The sequence below is a fragment of the Phalacrocorax carbo genome, chromosome 4 (assembly GCF_963921805.1).
Source record: "Phalacrocorax carbo chromosome 4, bPhaCar2.1, whole genome shotgun sequence".
NCBI classification, from domain to species: domain Eukaryota; kingdom Metazoa; phylum Chordata; class Aves; order Suliformes; family Phalacrocoracidae; genus Phalacrocorax; species Phalacrocorax carbo.
In genome coordinates, this window is record NC_087516.1 from 82,094,913 (window position 1) to 82,118,404 (window position 23,492).

Below are 23,492 nucleotides of genomic sequence, written 5' to 3' on the forward strand. Positions count from 1 at the left end.
CATTTTCAAAGGTCAGCGCAGCAGTCAAAGTCAAGTCTTTTACCACAGTGCCCCTGCTAGGGTCACTCTGCTGCATCTTCAAGACAAATAGACAGGTTTTTTTCTTTGCAAACACTTCAACCCCCTCCCCACTTTTAAACTGCAATCGTACCATGTTTTGAAAATATCCTAAACAGGCAGCATGGCTGCTCGAGCGGGGCCTACTTGATCTACAACCCTGGCCTTTGAAAAAGAGCTGGTCTTAATCGGTTTCTTTAGAAAGCCCCCTACTAGAGCCCGTTTCGCATGTTTGAAATTGTTTCTGCAAAGTGTTGCCCCTTAGCCTTTCTGTAGTACTGTCAAACTTAGCACAGCAAAGCAACAACAGAGGGAAAGCAGGTGATACCCCTGACACAGCACTGCTGCCACCAGGGTTGACAAAGCAGAGAAGGCATGAACAGCCGAGAACCAGCAATCTAGAAAAATCTCTTTATTAAAAGGAAAGCTGTGCTCGAGCAGTTGCTACCTGGTTAAAACACTGCCTACAAGAAATACCTTTACTTCCATTTTATTACCTCTGAATAGACTGGTAACATTCGTCATAGACATGAGAAACTGAGTTGCATCTTCCCTTTGAGCAGGAATTTCTACTTAAAACACAGCTCCTTTTTAGAACTGGTCAGAACTGAAGTGCAGCTTATCTGTTTTAGCTGTTACTTTCCCCAGGTGGATCACAGCTGGTGGCTAGGGCAGTCACTGTTTTCAACCATAAGGGCTACAGGTACCTGCCTTCCCTTTCCCTGCGTCGTATCTGCAGGTGCGCTCGGCAGGAGGTAGGAAGCTGTCCCCCTGGCTTCACAGACAGTCAAGGCATCGGACATGGCAACCCTCACCAGGTTCTTCCTACTGTGACTGTTTGACAAGGCGGAAGGCTTCCAGGAACTCATTGAAGTCAATGTTTCCATCCTTATTGAAATCAATGCTGCGAACTAGGTCGTTGATGCTGTCATCCGTGAGTTCAATGTTCATGTGGGAGCTGAACAGCTTCCAGGTTTGGTGGAATTCCTCAAATGAGATGAGACCTGTGAAGAAGGAGAGCACAGCCACATCAGGGGGAGGTCACCACCAGCACTGCTGCCACTCAGCCCCGCTCAGCAGGCAAGGAGGGACCCCTGCTCACGTTTGATCCCTCATCCCACTCCTGCTGCCCGCATACCCTAAAGGAAGGAAAGAAATCACTTGTAATCTACATTTCACATGCTGCAACTCAATTTTCTAGTGTGCAGGATGCTGGCTAAAGTACAACTTAAAGCACTAGAGAGACACAATAAAATTTGGGGGAACAAAAGAAGGCAAAAAGACTTGTATTTTCTCTTTCCCAATGTAATTTGATGGAGACAGCTTCTTGAAGGCAGGTAACTCTTAAGGTCCCGAATATGCTGCGTTACTGTCATTGCTCTCATCACAACTTTTGTTCTGCTGAGCTCCTCCAGAATAAACCATTGTTAATTCTCTACCTCGACTGCACGCAGTCCTTCAAAGTGCATCATATCATTGCACATTTGCACAAGCATTTCAGACAATTTGAGACAATAACCCCAAGTGAGGGAGGAGGAAGACCCAAGCCTTAAACAGTTAAATAAAAATTACTTTGTTCATACTAAAGGAAGCCCCAAAGTAGGATGAAATACAATGCAGTGAGCAACACCCCCCGCACCTCTGCTTACCTGAATGATCTCTGTCTATGATCCTGAATATGGTCTCCAAGTTGGATCTGTTTCGATAAATGACTTCCAACAAACTTGACTGGATGTGCTGAAAGACAACATGGAAGACAGTGACTTGGGGTATGTTTTTTAACCGTTGCAGAGCTGGTTTTGCTGGGTGTAATCAAGAAACTGCCACTCAGAGAATGCAATATAGTTTTCCTACTTGTAAGCCTGCATCCAAAACTACCTCTAGGTTTTGATGTCACATGCATCATCTGTTTCTACAGTGGACTGAAGGCCTCCAGAATGCTTGAATTCACGCAAGCTTTTCCATCGACTTCAGTGTGATTTGGGATTATAAAGGAACCAGAACCAGCCGCTCTCCTTTCGCACCATGTTTGGTTCCACATGCTGGGGATCTGGTGAGCTGCTTTGCTTTGATGGAAGGGGGCGAGCCCTTACCTCTTGGCTCCGCTGCTCCACGGCCAAGTCGTCGAGCCAGGACTTGTACTCCAGCATGCCGTCCACGGTGCTGCGCACCAGCTGCGGTCTCAGCATTCGCCAGGGCAATCCCAGGTGCAAGACTGATTCCACTGCCGTCGCCCAGTTGCTCAGCGTGATCCTCCCTGTAAGGAAAAGGGAGAGCCAGGGAGACCTCTTGAAAGACGGGCAGCTGAAAACACAGGAAGGCAAAGTAAAAAGCGCAGAACAGTACACATACGCAGTCTACCACGCTGCTGACAGCAACAGCGTCATTTCTGCATGGCATACCTGAGCACTTTGGTACAGGAAAAACCCTACGTGGCTGTATGGACATCAGCCACTGCAGGCACAGGCACGCTCGCTGCTCCCCCCAGCCTCAGCAAGCTTTCAATTGTTGCAAGAAGTTAGGGCCATGGGGCTGCAAACACCTGAACAATGGGAAGACACTAACTTTGGGTATTTCATTACAAATTTGTGGCCTTCAGCCAGGCCCCCTCTGCAGATCACTGCCTACACAGCTGCGCTAGTACTTCCTCAGTGACCCAGGAACATGATAAAGCCCCTAGTTTAGAACTGGACTTTTGTGAACAATTTTGCTGCCGAGGAAGAAAGCAAGAAAGCAGTTCTAACTACAAGAAAGCAGTTACGCCAACTGCTATGTCCCTTTTCTTCCCAAGCCCACAAATGGACAGATCTCAGCAACGCATCTTGGTCGCTGCACCAGCAAAGCACTCCTGGCAGCCAGAGGATGATGAACTCTGCCTCGGAGGACATACCTCATTTTCCTCTTCCCAGTGATTTTAGGCTCCAGGGATGAAGGGGCTCTAGAGACCACCCAGCCCTTGCCCAGTGATACACGACAGACATGTTCCAAGGTCATCTTTTCCAATGCTTCATCAATACTCCTGTTCCAAAGGGTTCTCCTAGTACCAAGCCTAAATTGCTACAGACCAGGCTAATCACCTTTTCCTTCTGTGACACCCCCTCATTATAATGCCATGCTGAGGCATTAACAGGTTCCGAACAGAGACACTGAATAACAGCAAAGGTGACCCCACACTGTGGCACAGACTGACACAGCCTGCCCCTGTGACAGTCACTGACTGGCAACTATCAGTGCGGAGCCTCGCAACCAGCCACACGCTCAACTTACCTGCTCCCTGTCCTACCAGGGAATTAACCTGAGCATCCCTCAGCTCAGATTTACCTGTATTGTCCTTATCGTAGGCCTTGAACGCACTGATAAGGGCTGAGGTGTGAGCAAAGAGCTTTTCCCGCAAGGCTCGAAAGGCTGACTCCTCTACTCTGCTGATTCTGGAAGATGCAGAAAAGAGAGAAGCACATTAAAGACTTGCCACAAAGCACAAGAGAAGCTGCACCTTCCCAGTCCTCTGGCCTGTCCGTGGATTGCCCAGACCCTCACACAACTGCTCTGCACAGCTACAGCTGCATCTCAGTGCTCGTGACAAGGCACTGCATGTCTGGAGCATGCTTCCCCGCAGCGAATGCACTGAATCCCTGCATCAGTTTGTGAAGTAACAAAGGAGAAGGTAACCTCAGCAATGAAAAGAGAAGCTGGAAAATCAGCGTTCTGTAAAAAAGAGTCTCATCCTCATCTTGTAACGCTCCCTCCTCAACACCTGAGCCTCCCTCAGTAATTTCTGCACAAAGCTTGACTCCTTCCCTCTAGCGCTATTATTTAGTAAATCAAGCTGTGAAAGTTCAGCTCTGGAGTCAAGCTTTCTCAAAGCTCCCAAAACTTTGAGAATTTTCCCTTTCGGAATTTTGGCTTGGTGAATACAGAGCAACTGGAAAGCCTTGCCTTTGGGTCATAGTGAGAGTATGGGCTGTCTTGTTCGCTTGGAACTGAACAAAATGGGGGACGAGGTCTGGTCCCAGCTTCACATAGGCTCCCCTGTTGCTGCCAATCTCATAGTAGTTTGAGGCTGAAAATATGGTCAGCACCTAACCTCCAAAAAAGAGAAGTGTTTACAATCAGTACATGCACCCTCTGTTACATGTGTATCAGTGAAAACAACACAACCGATCCCATCTGGAGTCAACAGACTGTGAAAGCACCATGTTTTATGTGGAAAAGGAAGAGTGAGGTGATGGCTGGCCTGGAAGCCTTATGGGCGTGAGTTCCTCGAGGGCGACACTGGTCTCATGTGGGTCTGGCTGGGCTGCAATTTCACTGCACTGTCCCAGCAAACTTCCACTCTCCACTGCAGTTAGCAGAGTCAAAAGTGCCCCTGCTGAAGTCACTGAAGTGACCCTGAATCTTCCGGCAGCACAACTTTGCTGCAGCAGCTTAGTAACACCCACTCGTACGTCATCTTCAGAAACAGCTGGATTAAATGGGCGCAGTGGCACAGAAGGGTTCAGATCTTTTCTCAGCTACCCCGCACGAATGCTTTGCCTGCACAGCAGATGCCCCCAGCAGAGCAGGTGGCTCCAGAGTGTCCTGACCTAAGACCTCAGCTGGGAACACACTTCGCTAACTCCCAATAACGCTGTTCAACGATTTTGTATGTACTTAACAAAGCCCCACTGGAAGAAATACAGAGCTGAGACATTCCACCACAGAACCGCCACCCTGGCAGGATGGAAACCCAAGGATCCTTCATGCTGACCCTCTCACCGACCTTCCGGTTGTGACAGAACTCGTAGCCCTCTTGCTTGCACTCATGGGAGCGGATGAGGAACTGCAAGTTGTATTTGTCAAGGATCTTCCCTGTCACGTCAGGCCCAAAGTAGCAGCCGCCACCTCGTACCGTATTTACTCTGCAGCCCTCCTGAGGCATGGGGTCACTCCAGAGAATGTCTAAAATCTGAAAGGATTGGAAAAGTTCACTGAATAAAGCGTACCCAGCAGATATCGCCCACCAAAGTTTACTAAGCAAACATAGCTCGGTCTCTGATTCCCTCCCTGGACTGCTGCTACTACCATAGTGCAGGGAAACAGAGATGTTGCCGATATCCCAGCTGAACCACTGTACTGCTCTGCAGGACTGTCACAGACCTTGTCCACCACAGAGGTGACAATATTGTTGGCCTGAAGCTACAGGCACACCCGTAGTGCCTGGGGAAAGAGGGGTGTCCATAAATCAGGCCTGATACAAGCTTTCCCTTTGCTGCCTCTAAGATTTCAAAGAGCCTTGCCTGTCCTCCACCATCCCAAAGCCCAGGTCCCAGGGGAAGAACACCCAGCAGATCCTGAGGCCATGAGCAGGCTTAGTATTAAACTCCTTTACTCTCTAGCCAGGACGTTCGGCAGTCTCCACAAATGTAAGTAAGTGCTGATTCAGTAACCACTGTTTGGATTAAAGTTTAATCTCTTTAACCCTGACCTCAATATATAGCTTTATGCTGATAAGGTGTGCAATGCCAGGATGTCATATGTAACGTGAAGTAAGGAACGATGGTTTCAGAGCGCGCAGAAGGGGCTTACGGACAGACTGGTCTAACACAAACAGGAAACCAAGTTCCCAGGTTCTGACCTGCCTAGCAATCTACTTGCAGTGCAGCCCAGCTAAAACCAATTCAGTCTGCTCTTATTACCCAAGATCACAACTCGCTCGTCAGCAAACAATGTGCTCGTTCATTACCTACAGAGCTGACTTTGGACACCCCACATACAGAGTAAGCGGTACAACCGCTGAGCTCTACAGCCTGTCTATTCTTTCTCTCCCCTGCAGTGCATTAGGAAAGCCTGTTGCCCCACTCTGTGCCTGAGCAGCACTTTTATTTCTACAACAACAGCTGAGTGCTGTGCTAGGGACAAACGCTGGGACAGAGCCTTGAGCACAGAAGGCCCAAAGCCCAGTGAAGAGGCTGACTTGCAAAGGTAGGAGAAAGGCACCAGCAGAATGGCAGCTAGCACCCGTCTTACACACAGCCCACGTTCTCCTACCTGACTGCTGTGCACAGCTCTTCAATTGCAAGGGAGCCATGCCACAGGATGGGCTGGGTGTAGCGCAGGTATCTAATGAAACACCCCCGAGCAGCAGAGATCACAGTACAGCCCTTCCTGACCACTTACCACTGAGTGATCAATGCCAGGCTGTCTCAGGGTACAGAGCAGTAGGTACAAAACAGCACAAACCCCATTAGCCTGCCCACTGGCACTTCAACACTGAGTTGCTCCTCAGCTCCACTATACAAAGCAGCAAGAATCTCACTGCAGAGATGCCTGTGCACTGACCCACATGTTTTGTACTGAGACTCCTCATAACAGAGGGCAAAACTGTAGGAGGCGCCCAAGCCCACCGAGCTCCGGGCCCCACTTAGACTACTCACCTGCTTCCACTCCTCCTGGCGTGTCCAGCACGGCCCATCCAGATCTGTCATGGAGACAACGCTGGAATAGGTGAGCTCCTCCTCCTCTGACTCGCTGATGTCCACCAGCCGGCGGCACCACTCAATTTGCTCCTGCACCGTCTGCCGGACCCACCTGGAGAACTCCAGCCTGTTGGCCATGCTGGGAGCCTGGGCTGGCTGGGGCTGCGGAGGTAAACTGGGGGCTGCCTCATTCCCTGCTGGGTCAGCCTCTGCTTTGCTCTCCCCGTTTAATTCCTGTATTTCCACATTTCTATTTGATTCCTTTCTTTTCTTCCCTCTTAATACAGATATAAACTGAAAGAGGCAAGAGAGAAAAGAGAGAAGGTCACACCACATGGAAACCTACATCTCCAGCTCTAACATCTTCCATTGGCAGACTGTCAAGTGACCCAAACCTCCGAGCCTCAATTCCCTTTGCTGCCATCAAATGCTGATCAACTGTGGGAGATTGCTAGTGCTGTCCTCTTCGATCTGACATTCCTGGTTTACAGCTGGGGCCCCACAGCTCTCCTGCTTACACATCTAGCTCCTCTTCACTGACTTTATGCTACTGAGACATTTCACAAAAGGCAGAGTACGTGGATTTAATCTGCAATGGGAACTAGAGAGCAGAATGAGGGAAGGACTAATGACATGCAACTGCTTGCCATTAGATTTGGAGAAAGGAAGTAGCTTTCTCAACTAGCAAGTGAGGCAGAGACAAGGTAAACAAGTTTCAAAATCCTTGTGGAAATCTATGGGGGGACACAGGCTAAGGAACTGTGGGACAAAGTCTCGTCATTACTGTGTTTTTACAGTCAGCACCAGCACAGCTATTTACACGTGCCATTACCTAGCACCTCCCTGGCTACGATCCTTACACCTTCCAGAAGCCAAGAATGCTTCTTCCCTTGACACCTCCTGCACACACACTATTAAACCAAAGCAATCCACTCCAAGCCTGTACCTAAACACAGTTTGTCTGTGAAGACCATCGTTTAGGTTTGTCTCATCAACAGCCAAGCTGACATGTAGAAATAAGCTCCCCACCACAAATCAGCAACATTGTTGTCTCTTGCGGTATCTAGGAAATAATACCTACTTTGTTCCTTTGAATTTTCTCGAGCATGTCCAGGTCAGTGGTGTCAGAGATGCCCCCGTGTATAATGAGGACCTTCTGATCTATCAGGGTGGCAAGGGGCAGCCAGCAGAAGACATTCTGGATCATCTTTAAGATTTTCTTCCCGTGCACCTGTCCAGGTCAGAAAGGAAAAGACGAAGCATCAAGCTTTCGAAGTCCACATCTCACGTGGTAAAGACGACACAAACATATGCCTACCTTGTATTTCTGCATTACTTCCTTGGTGAAACCGTAGCTAAAGGAACAGGAGAAAGCAAGTTCAGTGGGATTTGGCAGCGACACCCTTGGCATCGCGATCAGCCCTGCACAGGACCCATACCGTAAGTTGACCATGTGGTCCTCATGGTTCCCGCGGTTGAGATGAACCTCCTTTGGATAGATCAAGAGGAAGGTAAAGAGGACGATGAGGATCTCGAGGGACTGTTTGCCTCTGTCTACGAAGTCCCCGTTGAACACGTAGGACTTGGAAGGGGAAGGAAGGCCATTCTGGAAAAGCAAGGAACAGGCAGATGTTACAAGAGAGACCTCCCCATGATCTCCATATACCTCCCCGCCCCAGCTGCACATTCTCTCACTCCTGCCCCAGGCTACCTTATACAAGAGATCCTGACTTATTTTTATCCTGTAGGCTCCCAGTGGCAAATGCACTGAAAAGTGAAAGCTGGCAGTCAGGAAGGGCTGCCGCTGGTATCAGCACTTCCGAAAACGTCCACTGGCGCTCCCCAAATGTTCATGTACATCAGATTTCAAAGCCAGCAAGGGAATAAGCTGCTGCTTTGTGAAGCCATTTAAACCGATCTAATTGACCTGGAGAATTGCAGGTGAGGGGCCCAGTTTTGCGAACACTTCCCAGCATGACCCATGCGATACCTCTCACAATGCCTGGCCAGCCTCCCTCTCCAAATACAGTGCCTACCTTATAAAATATGAAGAACAAGTCATCCAGCTGGCCGTGCAAGTCTCCTAACAGGCACAAACAGACAAGGCGCAATATATTTACCTTTACCTTAAAAAGACATCTATAAATAACTGCCTATGAAGTATCATCTCTATAAATTAATGACCACTGAAATATTTTGGGAAGTTCGAGGTAGGAGTTTCCTTATGCTGAGGCAATGTGCCTGAAGGAAAGGACATGATGTAAAGGCTTGAGCTGATGCCTGAGGACAGCAAAAAACCCACACCAGCTTCTGAAGACTCTGTTTCGGAAGCTTTGTTCATTTCTCTCTTATGATGACATAACACGGCACAAGAAACTGACTTCGATCATTACATGAAAGAAAGCTTTGCGTACAAAATAATAATCAAACTAAATTCTCATTTCACATCATATTGGAGGGAGGGGTTTGTTTTCCAGAGACTGACTGCACGCAGAAGTCTGCACTAAGTGCCTATTTTTCAGAAATATTTCAAAGTTTAAACATTTGTCCTAGAATAGGAAAATAATGGTGAAAAGCTTTGTCTCTTTCAAATTTACTGGATAGGACTCAAAGACATGTTAGTATTCTGGATCTGGGTGAATACGCCGCTGCTAACGAAGACTCGGCCGAAACAGCCCCAGGACTTGATTGTTTTAAGTAATACGAGGCCACAGAACAGGACAGAAAACTACTGAGTTTTGAGGCCAGTCCTCGAGTGGGTGCAGTTTCTGTGGTTTAGTAAAATGACACCAAGTTTGGGGTGACAGAACAAACACAAATTTGAAGCCAGTTGAAAAATTCTTTAAATCTTTGCTGTAACATGTAACAATTTTAAGAGCCACAGGCTAGCGTTAGGATCCTTCACCTTCCCTTAGACAAATGTAAATCCTTATATTTTCTGTACATACCTCCTCCGCAACTTGCATTTTTATAATCACTGTGACAGCACCGCTATGCAAGCTGAATGCCACCATCTAGGGGCAGGGTCTGTTAATGACGTATCCCAAAATCTCCCATGGAAGCCAAATGCAGACTACAGATAGACAAACCGCCTTCCCTCAACACCCCCACCGCATTCCAGACCAAGTAGAAATAGGGCCATGATGCAAAATGCTCCCTCCAGCCTTCAGGCTAGCCTGTGCAGCAGCTCAAATACAGCATCGTAGGGTAAACCTGGCTATTTTAGACCGCCAGTTGCCTGTCATTGCTGGCAATTTGCCATTTTATGTCTTTCCCACCCCTTCCACCTGAGCGTTCCGCCCCAGACGCTGTGCAGTGCCCTCCCACCCAGACATACCACATACGGTGACCTCCTCGCTGTAGCAGGTGGAGACGTGACTGATGTTTGGCAGCTGCTTGAGGTGTTTCCTGGTCTCATGCAGAAGGTTTAAGACATAGCGAGCGTGGAGCTGCTACTAGGAGAAAGTGAAGGGATTAAAGCAGGAAATCAGTGACCTCTGAGCAGCAATGCAGTTCTGTCTCCAAAGGACCCAAGGGCCCACCACGATAGCCTGGATGGCAGAAACTGTCACCGGGATAACGCTCAGTGCTGACCTACGGGCTTACAGACAAGATGCGGCAAATGCTAGACAACAGCAGGATGGAAGAGACTCACCCAAAGCCGCCCAGCCTCAGCACGGGCAGGGCTGGCAAGAGAGCCCTAGCACCCTGTGGTCAAGCAACAGAACCTCCTAGGGCAGCCAAAACGCCAGCCCAGTACCACAGGTAAGGAATTGCTCCACTAGATCTTTCTTAGCCTTTTCCATATTAAACCAGACTGTAATCTGCCATGTGTCCTGCAGAAGTTATGTTGGCTCAAAGCCAGGGTGTAGCCATTTAATAGTTGTCAAGACACTTGTTTGGTTTGGAGAAGGGTTGTTTTGGCCTGCTTTGCAGTTCAGCACCTTGGCAGAGGGATGGCAGCAGAACACTGGAATTGTAGGAGGACTTGTCTTGTTAGTGCTGCTGAACCTGTGCTGGACTTCCTCATCACAAAACTCACATTTTACACTTTAAATTTGATTCAAAGTTGCATGGCACAAAACATACTTTTAATCAGCTGCTTCCATCTAGGCCATCCTGTACTTTTTTACAAATTGAGGAATTGCAACAAAAAAATGATAGAATGTTTCAACGTGGACTGTTGTGGGCTTTTTTTCCTTTTGAAATTAAATTCAGGTTAATATTGGCGCACACCTACAAAGTTTTCAGTTTTGTCAGAACGGCATTTTCAGAAAGGAGAAAAGTTCCTATGGCGGGGGAAATACCGTATTGTTTCCTTCCACCTTTGCTTAATGGCCTGCCACCTCATTATATTCCAGTCAGCTGAGCTTGTTCGGAAGACTAAAACCAAATTATCTATCCTACACCGCTGCCAGAGAAGGGGAAAGCGTGGTTCCTTTTGGGATCCTTACTTGTTTCTGTTTGAAAGCTTCCAGCAAGGCAGTCGCATGGTCAGGAAGGAGTGGGAAAGAGAGACGAGGTCCAGTGTAGGAGTCTGGCACCTCCATGGATTCATAGTCACAGTATTTTTCCAGCTCTGCCTCTTTGAAGCTTTCCCCACTTACGAACATGCGACTGATAAAATCCCCTGGACGGCAGATTGGCCCGTTTGATTGTTTTTATAAAAAAAGAGAGAGAGAAGAAAAAGTTAGGTTGGCTCAATACACCGTTCTAATAATTTGCTAAAGAAAAGCTGTTTGGTTCGGCTAGAGCTCATGAGCAATGGCAGCAGCGGAGGCTAGCTCCTAGTCTGACACCACTACAGAACCTGCAGTGGGGAAAAGGCTGCAGGGACAAGTTTCTGTGTGCTGTGTGTCAGGCAGTGCTGGCAGCTACGCTAGTTCCTGCAAAACTCTGGGAGAGGCTGATGGGCATTGGTTGCCATGACTAACTGAAATCTTATTTTCAATTACATGCAAACGGAAACTGTACAATAAGGAACTGTCTCCTGCATCCCACTGTTTTTTCTAAGCTTGCACCTACATTCTCAGTGTTGCACAAACTTGGTATAAATACGCATTGGATTTTTATTGCTGTAACATCTCAAAGTCCAGCTCAAGGAACAGGCCGTTATTGTCTTGCTTTACACAGACACTGAAAAAAAGTCTTCCTCAACAGGGGTTTACTGTAAAGTATGTGGGGTGGTTGTGAGAAAAAGAGTGGCAGTTTGAAAGGAGGGAGCGAGAACTTCAGTAGATTACGGTCAGCAAAGTCAATAGTTAATTCTGACTTACTACCATCAGATTTCAGAGCTAAGCTCAGTAGCAATTTCCCAGCACTGAGAAATATAATGCTTTCTGCAGATTCAGGAAGATACTGTGCTGGTTTCCACAGCACTTCTCCCTCCTGCCCTGCCCCAATTATAAGTGAGAGACTAAATATAAATACAGTAGATAACCTAGAACACAGTTCGATAAAGATGGATTCTCTCACTTCAGAAATGGACTCTGCAAAGCCCTGACTGCTGGGGATCAGTGAAAAAAAGGTAGATTTCTAACACTGCTCTTAGAAAACTTCCTGAGCTTTTATTCCCCCTTCCAGCTCCTAAGGAGCAGGAATTACCGTACATCCCTCACACAGCTCTGATGGTCTCCAGACAATTCACTCCCTATCCAAATTCCTGATGCCATCGCTCTTTAGGCTCTCTTGAGTCTTCTGGCCCCATCCTGAAGGGCCAGCATTGGGCTACGAATCAACACAGGGTGCAGCCTTCTGAGCCGCCAGTGCCACGCCTACAAATGGCATACAGAAACTTACTCTCTTTACTGCTGCTTGGTGTGAAGTGGTCCACGAGGTAACTGAAGAAGTTGTGAAGCTGCAAGAAGAGAGAGGGCCCGTCATGATTCACTCTGGAAGGAAATTCTGCCGAGTGGTATCTTAACATGATCTTCCTTCTGGAAGTATTATCTATGCCCTTCTCATGTCGTCCAGTATGTACAAAGCATACTATACCAATTCTAGGTTTGAATATCTTGTGATGAAGTCAAAAAAGAAGCTTTACCTTCAGCCATACAGACAGAAGTACACCTATAAGCCCTCCCTCTCCCTCCCTGGCAGCAAGGCAACCACATAAGAGAATATTAATCAGAGTTAAAGTATAACAAACCAACTAGGCTCACCTATTGTGTTCAGACTCAGGAAAAACAATGTTGAATGGTCCTTATGTCTTTCTTTGAAGACCCAACACTTAGGGTTTCAGCAGACACAAGCAGGCAGGAAATCAAGATGCTAAAAAGGGGCAGGAAACCCAGTCCTCAGCCCACCAAAGCACTTAACAGGGTTACCAGCCAGAAACAAGTGAGTCTGTGGCACAGAAACCATCCTCCTATGTATTTTCCTACAGACTCTTTGCCTTGGCACCTTACCTTTATCTGATCCTGCTCGCAAGCGTACTCAATGGATTGAAAGATTCTCCAGGTGCAACGCCGGCGCATTTCCAGCCGAGCAACGTAGCGCCGATACCACTGCTGGATCAAGACAGCTGCCTTGAAAGCTAGGGGACAAAACCAAACCAACCTGCTGAGCTGCCGTGGCTGCAGCTGAGGTACCCTGCTACCGCTCCTTTCCCGACCCTGAAAATTGAAGAGGGACCTTTCTTTTTCAGGAGCAAGTTTTCGGGAAAGGTATCCTGATAGTTAAATATTAAGGATAACAAAACACCCACTTCTTTTCACCGTATTGCAAGAGGTTGACCTGACCCTTCCTGACTAGAGACTTCTGAAGCAATTCTAACCATCATTGCTGCCTCCTCAGCACCAGCGGTAAAAACAACTTATTAGGGCCTAAAGATCCAAACATGTTCTTCAGTATTAATAGACAATTTCATCCTTTTCTATCTCCCTTGATCATTTTCATGTCCATCTTACAGCCTAGGTACTGGGGCTTCAGGAAACCAGAGATTTGACTGAGGCCACACGAAGAGTTGGGGGAAAACAAGACACCCAGTCCCCTTCCAGAGCCTTAAAAACATGGGGGTTGTCTATCTTCCTTTAAGCCAAACAAATACTTTAGCTTTTGCAGTTCTGAAGAAACTTCAGAAGAGATCTATATTAGCATGAATGTTAGCATACCTTTACCTTGGAAAAAAATAAAGACAAAATTAACACCCACAGTGAAAAGAGGGAGACAGATCTTTGGCCACTTACTTAAACGAAGTGCCAGGGCTTTCCAGGTGCCTGGTGGTGGTTCAGCCCACAGCCAGCGCTGGCACCAGGCTCTTCCCTCTAAACGATGACTATTTGCCCTGATCTTTATAACATAACCATTCCTCTGCATTTCCCTATTCCGGTGTTTTTCATTAGAAGATGATTTCAGATGGGGTGTGTGCATATTTAAAGCGAAGTACGTTGATGCAGTATCCCATTTCCTTTTTCAAGTTCTGCCACAGAACTTCATGTACCTCTAGAAACTCTTCCCTCCTCCTTAGCTGGTCTTGACCACATTTGGACCACCTGGTTACTTTACAGCACCATGCCAACCAGCTCTGCTACTTGGCATCTCTCTCTTGATTATGCTCTGTGTCCCCTCCTGTTCCTTTCTGGAGCCCTACCTTAGAGCCCTACGGTTAAAACATTTTCTAACAATGCTGCTCTGTGTCATCTTTAGCTGAGGGAGGGGGGGTTGACTGCTCGATCTACAGGCCGGCCCCAAAATCAAGTGGAGACAACAGAGTTACAGTTAGCCCCGCCACAGAAGCTTGTATTCCCTTGGCATCTGGTTTGTGAGAGCACTGCCATGTTCACCAAAGCAGGGAGGGCAATGGGGAGGTGGAAGAACTTTATTGTAAAGAAGGAAATCCCCCACCCCTACCCCAAAGGCTGCTAAGTGCTGGCAAGAGACAAAGAGATCGCATTAATTCAATTAGCTTGCATTAATTATGTAACCAGCAGGGAACATCGACCTTTACCTAAAGATATCTTGACGGCTAATGCATTGAAAATAAAACCCCTCCTAAATTATGTTACTGTTACAGCACTAGGAGCTGCGTAGCACAAAGAGGGAAGAGGTGTTGCTGTTGTGCAGCTGGGGAACTGAGTCACAGTGACGTCATGGGCAAGAAGGTAAGCCTTGCCTAGCCTTAATTCAAGAATAACTTATGTATTCTTTGCCTGAGCCTTATATCTTGTTGAGAAAATGCTTACTGCTCTGCTGGCTATGAAAAATTTTAAAAAGCTGACTTTTTTCCCTGCAGTTTGATGCTCCTGATGCTACCTCTTCAAGCCTCGTTTATAACAGACTTAACACTAGCTGCCTTACTCCCTGCACCGTAATTTGGCTGGCATGTAACCAGGATCACAGTCACAATCTCTCTCTAAAACAAACCACTTCTAAATATCTCGCATTCCCCTAACAGTGGGTAAATGGCCAGTTACTGCAGTCGGAGTCAGATGTATTTCACCTGAATCCCAAGCAGAAATTCATCCTTGTGACTCCACATATATACCCATGAAAACTAGATCCTTTGAAACGTTAAAGTCTAGGGAAGGCTCGTTATCAAGCGCACAGTGAGCATATATACCCCCATCCACAGCATTTTAAGCTCCAGATGGGCAAGGCATTGGGGTTTTTACACTACTTTTACAGAGACTGACTCTGCAAATGAAAAAAGCCAGGTATTCTAATTTACCAGCTTACCTGGGTGAGTTTCATCTGGCAGTGTTTGTACTAGTTTAGAAAAAAAATAATAAAAAAGAAAGAGAAAGAGATTTATCCACATTTTATGAGGATCCAAGCAGTAAACGGAATCATACATCATTGTATAAGCTACTGAAAGCATGCCAAAGCGGCAGCACTCAAACTAAAATATGCCTGTCCATGCTAGTAGTACAGTTCACAAACCAGCTTACAGGAGGGAGTCAGCACCCTCTCTCGGGTTCCCCATCCCCTTCTTCACTCAAGTGCAGGGCCGGTTTAACAGAGCTCTGCTGGCTACACCTTCCATAGGGAACAGCCTCTGGGCCTTGCACAAGGCGGACAGGACACCGCCTGGCACGTTATACCTGGGTGGAAGGTCCTGAGCCGCTCCATATCTGCAGCTCAGCAGGTCTGAAGGATTTTGAGAACCAGATGCAAGAAATTCACAGAGTTTTTACTGTCGTGGGGAACTGTTGATGAGGTATCAGATGTAATGCAGAGTTTCAAATACGTAACTAGTTTTATGTTATACTTTGTTACAGACAAGCCACTATCATTAAAAAGCCCTGAACTATTAATGCACGGTTCTCTAGTGCCATAGGCAATAGGCAAGTCTAGCTTACTTAAAAAAGAAAAAGGTGTTTCTCAACATAGAAAAATTACAGAACAGGCTGAGTCACAACAGCACTCCTGCTTTCTTCATTTCTAAATGCAATTGCTCTTTTTCCTTTCAAAGCACTTGCAGTTTGCACCACAGTGCTGTCCTGCCAACGCTGATGACTGAACGATTCACACACGAAATAATATTTTACTGTTTTACACTTCCTCATCTGTAAAGTCTCACTCACAAACTCCCTTTGTTCCACAGCAGACCTAAGCATACACCCAGAAAACTGATACTATCACACAGAGGGTTTCATAAAAATAAATCATTACAGCTTTGAGGGCCATAAAAAAGTCTAGATTATTGGAAGAGATTAAGAGCATTGCACCGATGCAGCTAGAAGACAAGCACACTTTCTGCTTGTCAGCTTTTCTTACCCACACCATCTTACCTTCTTTAGAACTAGATTTATTTTGGCTTTGCTAATGCTTCTGCTTTATCAGTCCTGCACCGCTAACAGAGTCTTTAAAAACAGAGTCCACCAAAAGCAGCAGATAGATGGTGATATCATCTATCTCACTGTCAGCACATGACACCACACATGTTAACCAGAAATTGGTTAATCCAGCGGATGTTACTTCTAACAGAATTGCTTTTGCTGCTTCATTTCTGGTCAGGTTTTGGTTGATTTTCATCTAGTCCTGCTCCAAATAGCTGTTAAGCCTGTTGGTCTTCTGCCTGACAGCTGAGACTTCTTGTCACAGGATACTGAAAGACATAACCTTGCCTCAATACCATCAAGAAAACCAGGTAACTCAGAAAAAAACTGCATCCCCTGCAATCTCCCAAAGGCACACGCAGGAGCAGACAAGAAAAGATCACTTTTCAAAGAATCACTCACCATTTTCAGACTTCTGCAGGGAGTACTTGTAGTTGCCATTTACAGAACTACCAGATCCCATGTTCTCCAACCAGTGCTCCTAGAACGATGCAGGCTGGCCCAGTATCACCAGAACCGCGAAAGGGATGCAGGAAAGACCATTCGGTCACAATCAAAACAGCTGCAACATGTCCCACAGTGCTGAGAATCTATAATTAAATATATCAATACTTAAGGTCAACGAGCAGATGACCTGTCTTGTGCCCAAGCACATCTACCGCTACGAGGTTTTTCCAGCTACCTTGTTGTCTCCTAGACAATCTGAGGTGAGGATTTCTGTCTCACCGTTTCAAATTTCAAGTCAGCTCAATTAAAAGGAATCATTTCAGCACCTTTCCTAATCATATAAAATCAGCAGAGTTTGCATATCCATGTACTGTAATTGGACAGTAGATGTATGAATCAGGCATTCGTGTACTCTCACAACGCTTCATGTGCCTAATTTTAGGCTCCTGTCTCTTAGCAATATGGCAGTCTTTGACCTGAGCCTTCATTTCAGATGCTACGATAAAATAATCTTGATTGAGCTCTGAGAGCAGACTCCATCTCCAAATCCTCATGCTACCTCCCCCCTTCCTCATGCACAGCTGAAACACCTGGATGAAGGTGCTAAAATACCACATGGGACTTCACATGGGAGGCAGTCGTACACCGTGCAGGGAAAAAAAAAAATGTTTTCGATGCTCATTAAGAACTATAAAAGTCTTTAAGTTGATTCATTAATGATCAGTATATGCAGACATATTCACGCATATAGCCATCTGCGAAGGATAACTCTCATTATGAGGGATGAACACACAGATGGTATTCAAATGTATTTGCAGTACCACAGCTAGAAGGGAGATAAGTCTAAAAAACAATCAGCTATCATAAGAAAATAATCAGCTTTGTTAATCACTGCTTTCCTTCACCTCGTGGATCTGCTTGAGTGTGGGAGTATATTATACCATCAGTTGCTCAGATCTGGGCCAGTATGAAAGGACAGGACAGCCAGACTTTTGTAACCTCACTGCTGCAGAAAGCTCTGGTCAGAGCAAACGGACCCTATTTCAAGATTAGGACAAATTCTGAACTCTGTCGCTCTGAGGACGACCAGAACGTCATTCACAGTCAGACATGTCTGCTCTGAAAAAAACTAAACCCAATCATGTAGGCGAAACAAAACTCCTTGCACTACTGCTGCAGTGGTCCCAGGCTGTATCACATGAGAATTACACAGATTTTTATCCTAAGCCAGAACTGGGGGAAGAGAAAGCTGAGACAGGGAGGGAAGGAAATAAACACCTGTAAAAATGTTAAGTGTGGTGCTGGCAGGAGACCACAGCTCAAAGGATTTGGAAGGGTCAGAGCACTGTGACTACAGAGACATTTCTCCCCAGCAGAGGGAAAAGTCCTTCTCCTTTTCTCACTTCCGGCAATCCTTTTGACTCCTTCAATCTCTTTCCACCTAACCCACATCTTTCCTCTCAAAATAGCTACAGATCTGCACAAACACTAATTGGAGGAAGACGTCCGGTGTTGTATAAGGTGCGTGTGCAGCGTTTGCTCAGGAACAAGAGCCATGCTAAGCAACGTTTCAGCAGGAGAAGTCTCTAAGGCAGATGAAATGCTCAAGTTCTCTACGTTGGCCAGAATGCCGAATTGCACAATGGCATCTTCACAATAACTGGGTGATGCAACAGGAAGATACGTAGCAATGCTCTCAACAAAACACTAGTTACTCTATTTTCTTTTATCAACATCATTTCATATCAGTGTCAAAAATTGCCAGAAGTCGCTGCTGAATTATGCCCAATTACATCCAGTGCTTTATGGCCTTTGTACTTATATAATGCAGGTACTCTGAGAACTTTGCAGATTGTTACCTACTCAAACGGACAACTGCACCACAAAAATCAGACTCCCTAGCATGTTAAGGCTCTTAGGTGTAACCTCCTGTACAAGGCAAATCCCCTTTCAGAAATAAATTTTCAAGCTCAGAATTTCTCAGTGTATACTTATAACTTCCATCAGGCCATCCAAACAAAAGTTTCTATTCGAAGACGCAAGTCTGAAGATTTCAGCAAGTGTTAGCGATCCAACGAAGCAATGATACACGTGATTCGCTCTGTACTGGGAGCTTGCTTTAGAAACAGCCATCCCCACGCACCTCCACTTAGCGCATCCTGGGATAACCTGGCAGGGTGGACTGAAACACCGTGGCTCGTGTTCTGTTCGGATGGAAGGACACCAGAAGACACACTCCAGCTACCAACTGGAGTGGAGTTCAGTTCACAGGACCAGTTTCAAGGCAGTTCCAGGAAAAAACCCCAAAACGTGGTTAGTGTGGACAACTGGAGGTTGGCACAGCCTGCGTGCCTGGCTGTATTTCAGTGCTGCTTAGGCACCTGGCAGTACCAGCTTTAAAGGAAGATGGATGATTCAGCTTTTCGGAAGAGGTGAGAGCCTTTAAAGATACCTTTAAAAATGCAAACATGAGGGGAAAAAAATTCCTTTTTCCAGAACTAAACCACTTCCAGATCACTTCTGAAAAATGGAGAACAAATTTGAAAGCAAGCACTCAGGTGCAGAGTCAGGTACTTGGCTTGCTGACGATGTGTTCGGGGATACTGTCTAGCTGTTCTCATAAAACATGACCTCAGGTTTGAGAGCACCTTTGGAGACACAGAATAAAACTTGTCCTCATTTCCCTCCTTTCTGCAAAATAAACAAGCGTTTGTTATTTGGACAGCCCTACTTTAAACATAAATTTTGGCCATCCATACCGAGGGAGGGTCTAGTGTCAGTGCGCCCTAAGAGCAGCTGCAGAGAGCAAGCACAGGCAACAGCACCTGCCTATTTATCGTATCGCAAACAGTCTTGTCAACAGGTCTCTCCCAAGCAGTTCCTGCTTGTGAGCTGCAAACTGTTTCACTTTGTTACCCTCAGACTTTTCTGAGGGCCACAGCCTTAGCAAAGGAGCACACAGCAGTAAACCAGAGACTCCAGCGGAATCAAACCTGTTTCAAGGGTGGGAGCAGCGAGGAAGAAATAGAGCCAGTCCAACTGCTTAGCACCTCTGATCCTTCCTCATCCACCCAGCAGTGACATGCACCCCTCCCCTTCCTGAAATCCTGTACCCAGGAAGGAAGAACAGCAACAGGGACCCATAAAGATGTGTCCCGGAAGACTTGGTCAAGTTGAACAGTGGCATTGTCTCAAATCTCAAATACAGGCTGTGTTAAACGACCATGTGAGACAAAATATTGCAACTCAGAAACAGCCAGCTACAGGCTGCTCCCTTCTCATTTTGCTCTTGGCCACCATGCCCCTCCTGCAGAGATGTTTACATGTTCTCTGGTGCAGCTAGAAGGCCTCAAACAGGTTTTCCCCATGCCTTCTGAGAAGCTGCAATACATTCCTGTGAGGCTCTCCCCTGGTATACGCTGCTGCATGGAGCATCTGCTAGCAAACATGCATGCCAACTAAAGCAAGGTGATAAAACCTGCTGTACGCACTTACACAGGGCAGAACTAACCCACCGCCAAAGAAAGCACGGACTCAAGAGCCACACGTGGACAGCTAACAGAACAACAAAGTTGAGAGCCTCAGTAGAAGACTGCAGGCGTGTAGAAAAGATGCATGTTCACCAGAGTTAGCATTCTAAAGGCAAGACAAACACGTAACAGCCAGGCTCCACACATACCTCCCAGGCCAGTGGATAATATACTCAGTTTTGCAACTCATAAAACAGAAGCTGCTGACTCGTTTCATAATACCATATAATACCACAGAAAAGTCATTAAGGGTAAACTTGCACAAATCCATCTGCACCAACCGCCCCAAAACAAGAACAACAAAAGCCTGGGTACATTTCCTGGCTTAACGTAAATATTATTTTAACTCCTTCAAAACCAAAGCAAGTGACAGCATTTTGAATCAAACCCTACAATCACTGAGCTTGTGCACATTACAGATCTGTGCAGAATCTGGCGCTCCACCTCCATGAATCGAAGGCTTCCTGCAAGGAACACCCGAGCTAACGTGAAGCTACCTCCAAAACAGGGCTCCTAGGAAGGATGACACACTTCACGTATCATGTGCGCAACTGCATCCCCACTAACTTGACACTTTTCCAGACATTTGGACAACGGAAGGAAGAGAGGAGCAGAATCTGTAGGGCCACGAGAGGATGCAGCAGGTTCCTGAAAGCTTACTAGGGAAAAGAACTGAAAAACAGGGAAACAGAAATTTTAAGTTCTGCTAAAAGAAAAACAGCAACAGTTTGCTTAAGAGCTACAGATGAATTAAAAAAAACTCAAATACTTCTCCCAAGAATAAAAATGCTAGCTAGCACTAGGGAAAGTGACGATCCTGCCTTGCCCTCCTAGGGTAAATACCTATGTACATCCCACGTGTAATTCAGACTCAGCACGTCTTGTAGCTGGAAACAAGATGGTGAAGCTCGTGTTATTTTACACATGCACTGACCTCTTCGCCTGCACAGTTACTGCAGCAGCAAAAAGGAGATTTTCAGGTAGAAAACTCCCAAATGCAGTTTTATACAGCTTGACACATAAAAAGGATATTTCACCCTAAACTACGGGCGCTAAGTAACTACTTCTGAACACAAAACTTCGGTACAGAGAAATAAAAAGAAAAATGCAACTTACCTTGCCACCAATTTCTAACTTACGGATTTATTAAGATAAACACAATAGAAGCTTTCCACTTATAATTTTTTTTCTGTTCAGTACCCAAAGTGATCAATAATGAAGTGATTTACTTGATAACAGATTCAGAAACTCCTCAGAATCTAAATAATCAATTAAGCTGTTCCCTTGGGCACGCAGCAGAAAGTGCCATGTCTTTCAGCACCTGCAGTACAGAACATGTGTACTGTTCTGCACCAAGTGCAGACCCTTCGCTTTATTTACTGCACACTTGTTTTGAGCTGGCTTAAGAATCCTCTCCCATGTGATGCTTAAGAACAGCTACAGATCTGAAATGGATTAGGATTACTGAAAAGAATTACGAATGAGGAATAGAGCATGTTGGCCTCTCTCCTCGTAAGAGCCAGCTCTTACACACTTTCAAGTTGTCTTTTGCTAAATGCAGACTTCTGGAGGAAAATGAATTAAAGATCTCACCCGTTCCCTGTGTTGGGCTGAAAAATCTTTTGGGCTTTGTAGCTAGGGAATCTGCACTGTGGAAATGGAAGGATGGAAGAAGCAAGGATCATGCATTTTAACTTAGAATTGTTAAGTAATTAAATAGAACTAAGTCATGAATCTGACAGCATTGAGAAAGAAAAAAAACCTATTTTACACTTCCCTGTCTCTAAAAAGTAGATGACGCCTCAAACTGCAGGAATATCAGGAAGCAATTCAAAGGACTAGAGATGATCCTCCTTTTTTAAAAAACAAGATCCCACAAAACACCCAAACCCTCCAAAAACAATCAGTGCCACACTTTAATGTTTCCAGCATTAAGATACTTTTATATAAGGTATTAACAATCCGGTCTCTCTGTATTTTCATCAAATTGCAATTCTTAGACAAAAGTAGCTCAATACATTTGACATCTAGTGAACCATCTAAATGATGGTTCACACCTATCTCATCCAGGTTGTAAGAAGTGTCATTTACCACTCAATGTTTATATTTTTAACAGGACATTAAACTAAGACCTGAAAGTTACATACCCTTCCAGTCAGCAAAATAACAACAACAGAGAAGCGTTCACGTTGGCATATAGGCTTTATTTTGTCAGCAATCAGGATGCCTTAACATTTATGAACAGATTAAATACAAGGCTTTTTTAAGAAAATAATTTAAGAGAACAAAACCAAAATTTTTTTAAAAAGAGACTGCTTCAAATCTAGTTTCTTTTCTTGTTTAAAACTCAAAAAACCCCCACGCCTCATTAATCTGCTCTGTGGCTAGGCCTGAGCAAGTTCTGAACAGCTGAGACTTAAACAGGACAGGAGCAGGCAATTATTTCCTGAATATTCATAGATACAAAATCCTTATACCCTCCAGATCTGATTGTACACATTGAAACAAATACAGTTGATTAACTTCATATACCACTGAGAATCTGTGCACACCTCTGCCAGGAGATAATCAGCCTAACACTGCTGAGGTCAAGATGACTGCAAAACTACACCTGTAAGGATCCTTCTGTCTTTACTTGCAGGTGGATGTTACATAAAGAAAACTTGCTGGGATCAAGAGTCAATTAAAGCAACGTCATTCTGAAATCTCAAAGGTATCGCAACCGCTGTCATTTACATCTTCCTCCAGGGACTCTTTGTCACATGTATCATTCTGGCATATGACTGCTAATATCCTTGTACAAACTAACTGGGTCAAGGCAAAGCTTGCAATGCACTGATCCAGGCAGAAGCAGAGGATGCAGGTAAGTAGGTTATGACCCTTAGCCTGACTCAGCACAAGGAGATAAAGGGCCCACACCTCCAGAAAGCTCTCTCAGGAGCTGTTTGCATAACCAGTACATGAACACCTCAGGTAACATTGCACATCACTGGCAATGGGGCGCTAACACTCTGATCATACTACTTCTCCCACATAAAACTCATGCTGGCATGAGCAGTTCTTTTGTCCACTGGGGAATGGGACCTCTAAACTTTATGTGAGTCTCCACTGGTCTTGACTCTCTAAATCCTTCTGTATTTCTGGGATGCTCCCAAGAAGTACCTGAATTCAATATGCTGTCATAGCACAACTGACAAACAAAACCTCTGCACTATAGAAATTAG

General features: G+C 45.7%; 1 protein-coding gene and 1 long non-coding RNA gene across 2 annotated transcripts; one reads left to right on the top strand and one right to left on the bottom strand.

The window, feature by feature from the left end:
* Positions 1-878: 878 nt before the first annotated feature.
* Positions 879-16,917, bottom strand: PPEF2 (protein phosphatase with EF-hand domain 2). Its single transcript, XM_064450695.1, has 15 exons — positions 16,694-16,917; positions 12,920-13,047; positions 12,312-12,369; positions 10,967-11,142; positions 9,850-9,964; positions 8,549-8,595; positions 7,831-8,118; positions 7,594-7,743; positions 6,471-6,806; positions 4,817-5,002; positions 3,994-4,136; positions 3,379-3,485; positions 2,151-2,314; positions 1,707-1,794; positions 879-1,061 (listed from the first exon to the last, which is right to left on the bottom strand). Exons 1-15 carry the CDS (start codon positions 16,752-16,754, stop codon positions 883-885), a joined length of 2,226 nt encoding a protein of 741 aa, XP_064306765.1. The 5' UTR covers positions 16,755-16,917; the 3' UTR covers positions 879-882.
* Positions 4,999-23,472, top strand: LOC135313206 (uncharacterized). The gene is made up of 4 exons (XR_010372842.1): positions 4,999-6,682; positions 6,800-10,277; positions 14,527-14,614; positions 22,910-23,472. It is a non-coding gene; the product is annotated as an uncharacterized LOC135313206 (long non-coding RNA).
* The last annotated feature ends 20 nt before the right edge of the window (positions 23,473-23,492 follow it).

What these genes read in the sequence shown, in the direction of transcription:
- PPEF2 (XM_064450695.1), bottom strand. Translation starts at nt 16,754, where the DNA reads ATGGGATCTGGTAGTTCTGTAAATGGCAACTACAAGTACTCCCTGCAG. An exon ending in CGAGGAGGTCACCGTATGTG is followed by an intron (nt 8,596 to 9,849) that starts GTATGTCTGGGT and finishes TGTGCCTGTTAG; the next exon opens with GAGACTTGCACGGCCAGCTG. An exon ending in AGTTCTGTCACAACCGGAAG is followed by an intron (nt 4,137 to 4,816) that starts GTCGGTGAGAGG and finishes TTTGGAGGTTAG; the next exon opens with GTGCTGACCATATTTTCAGC.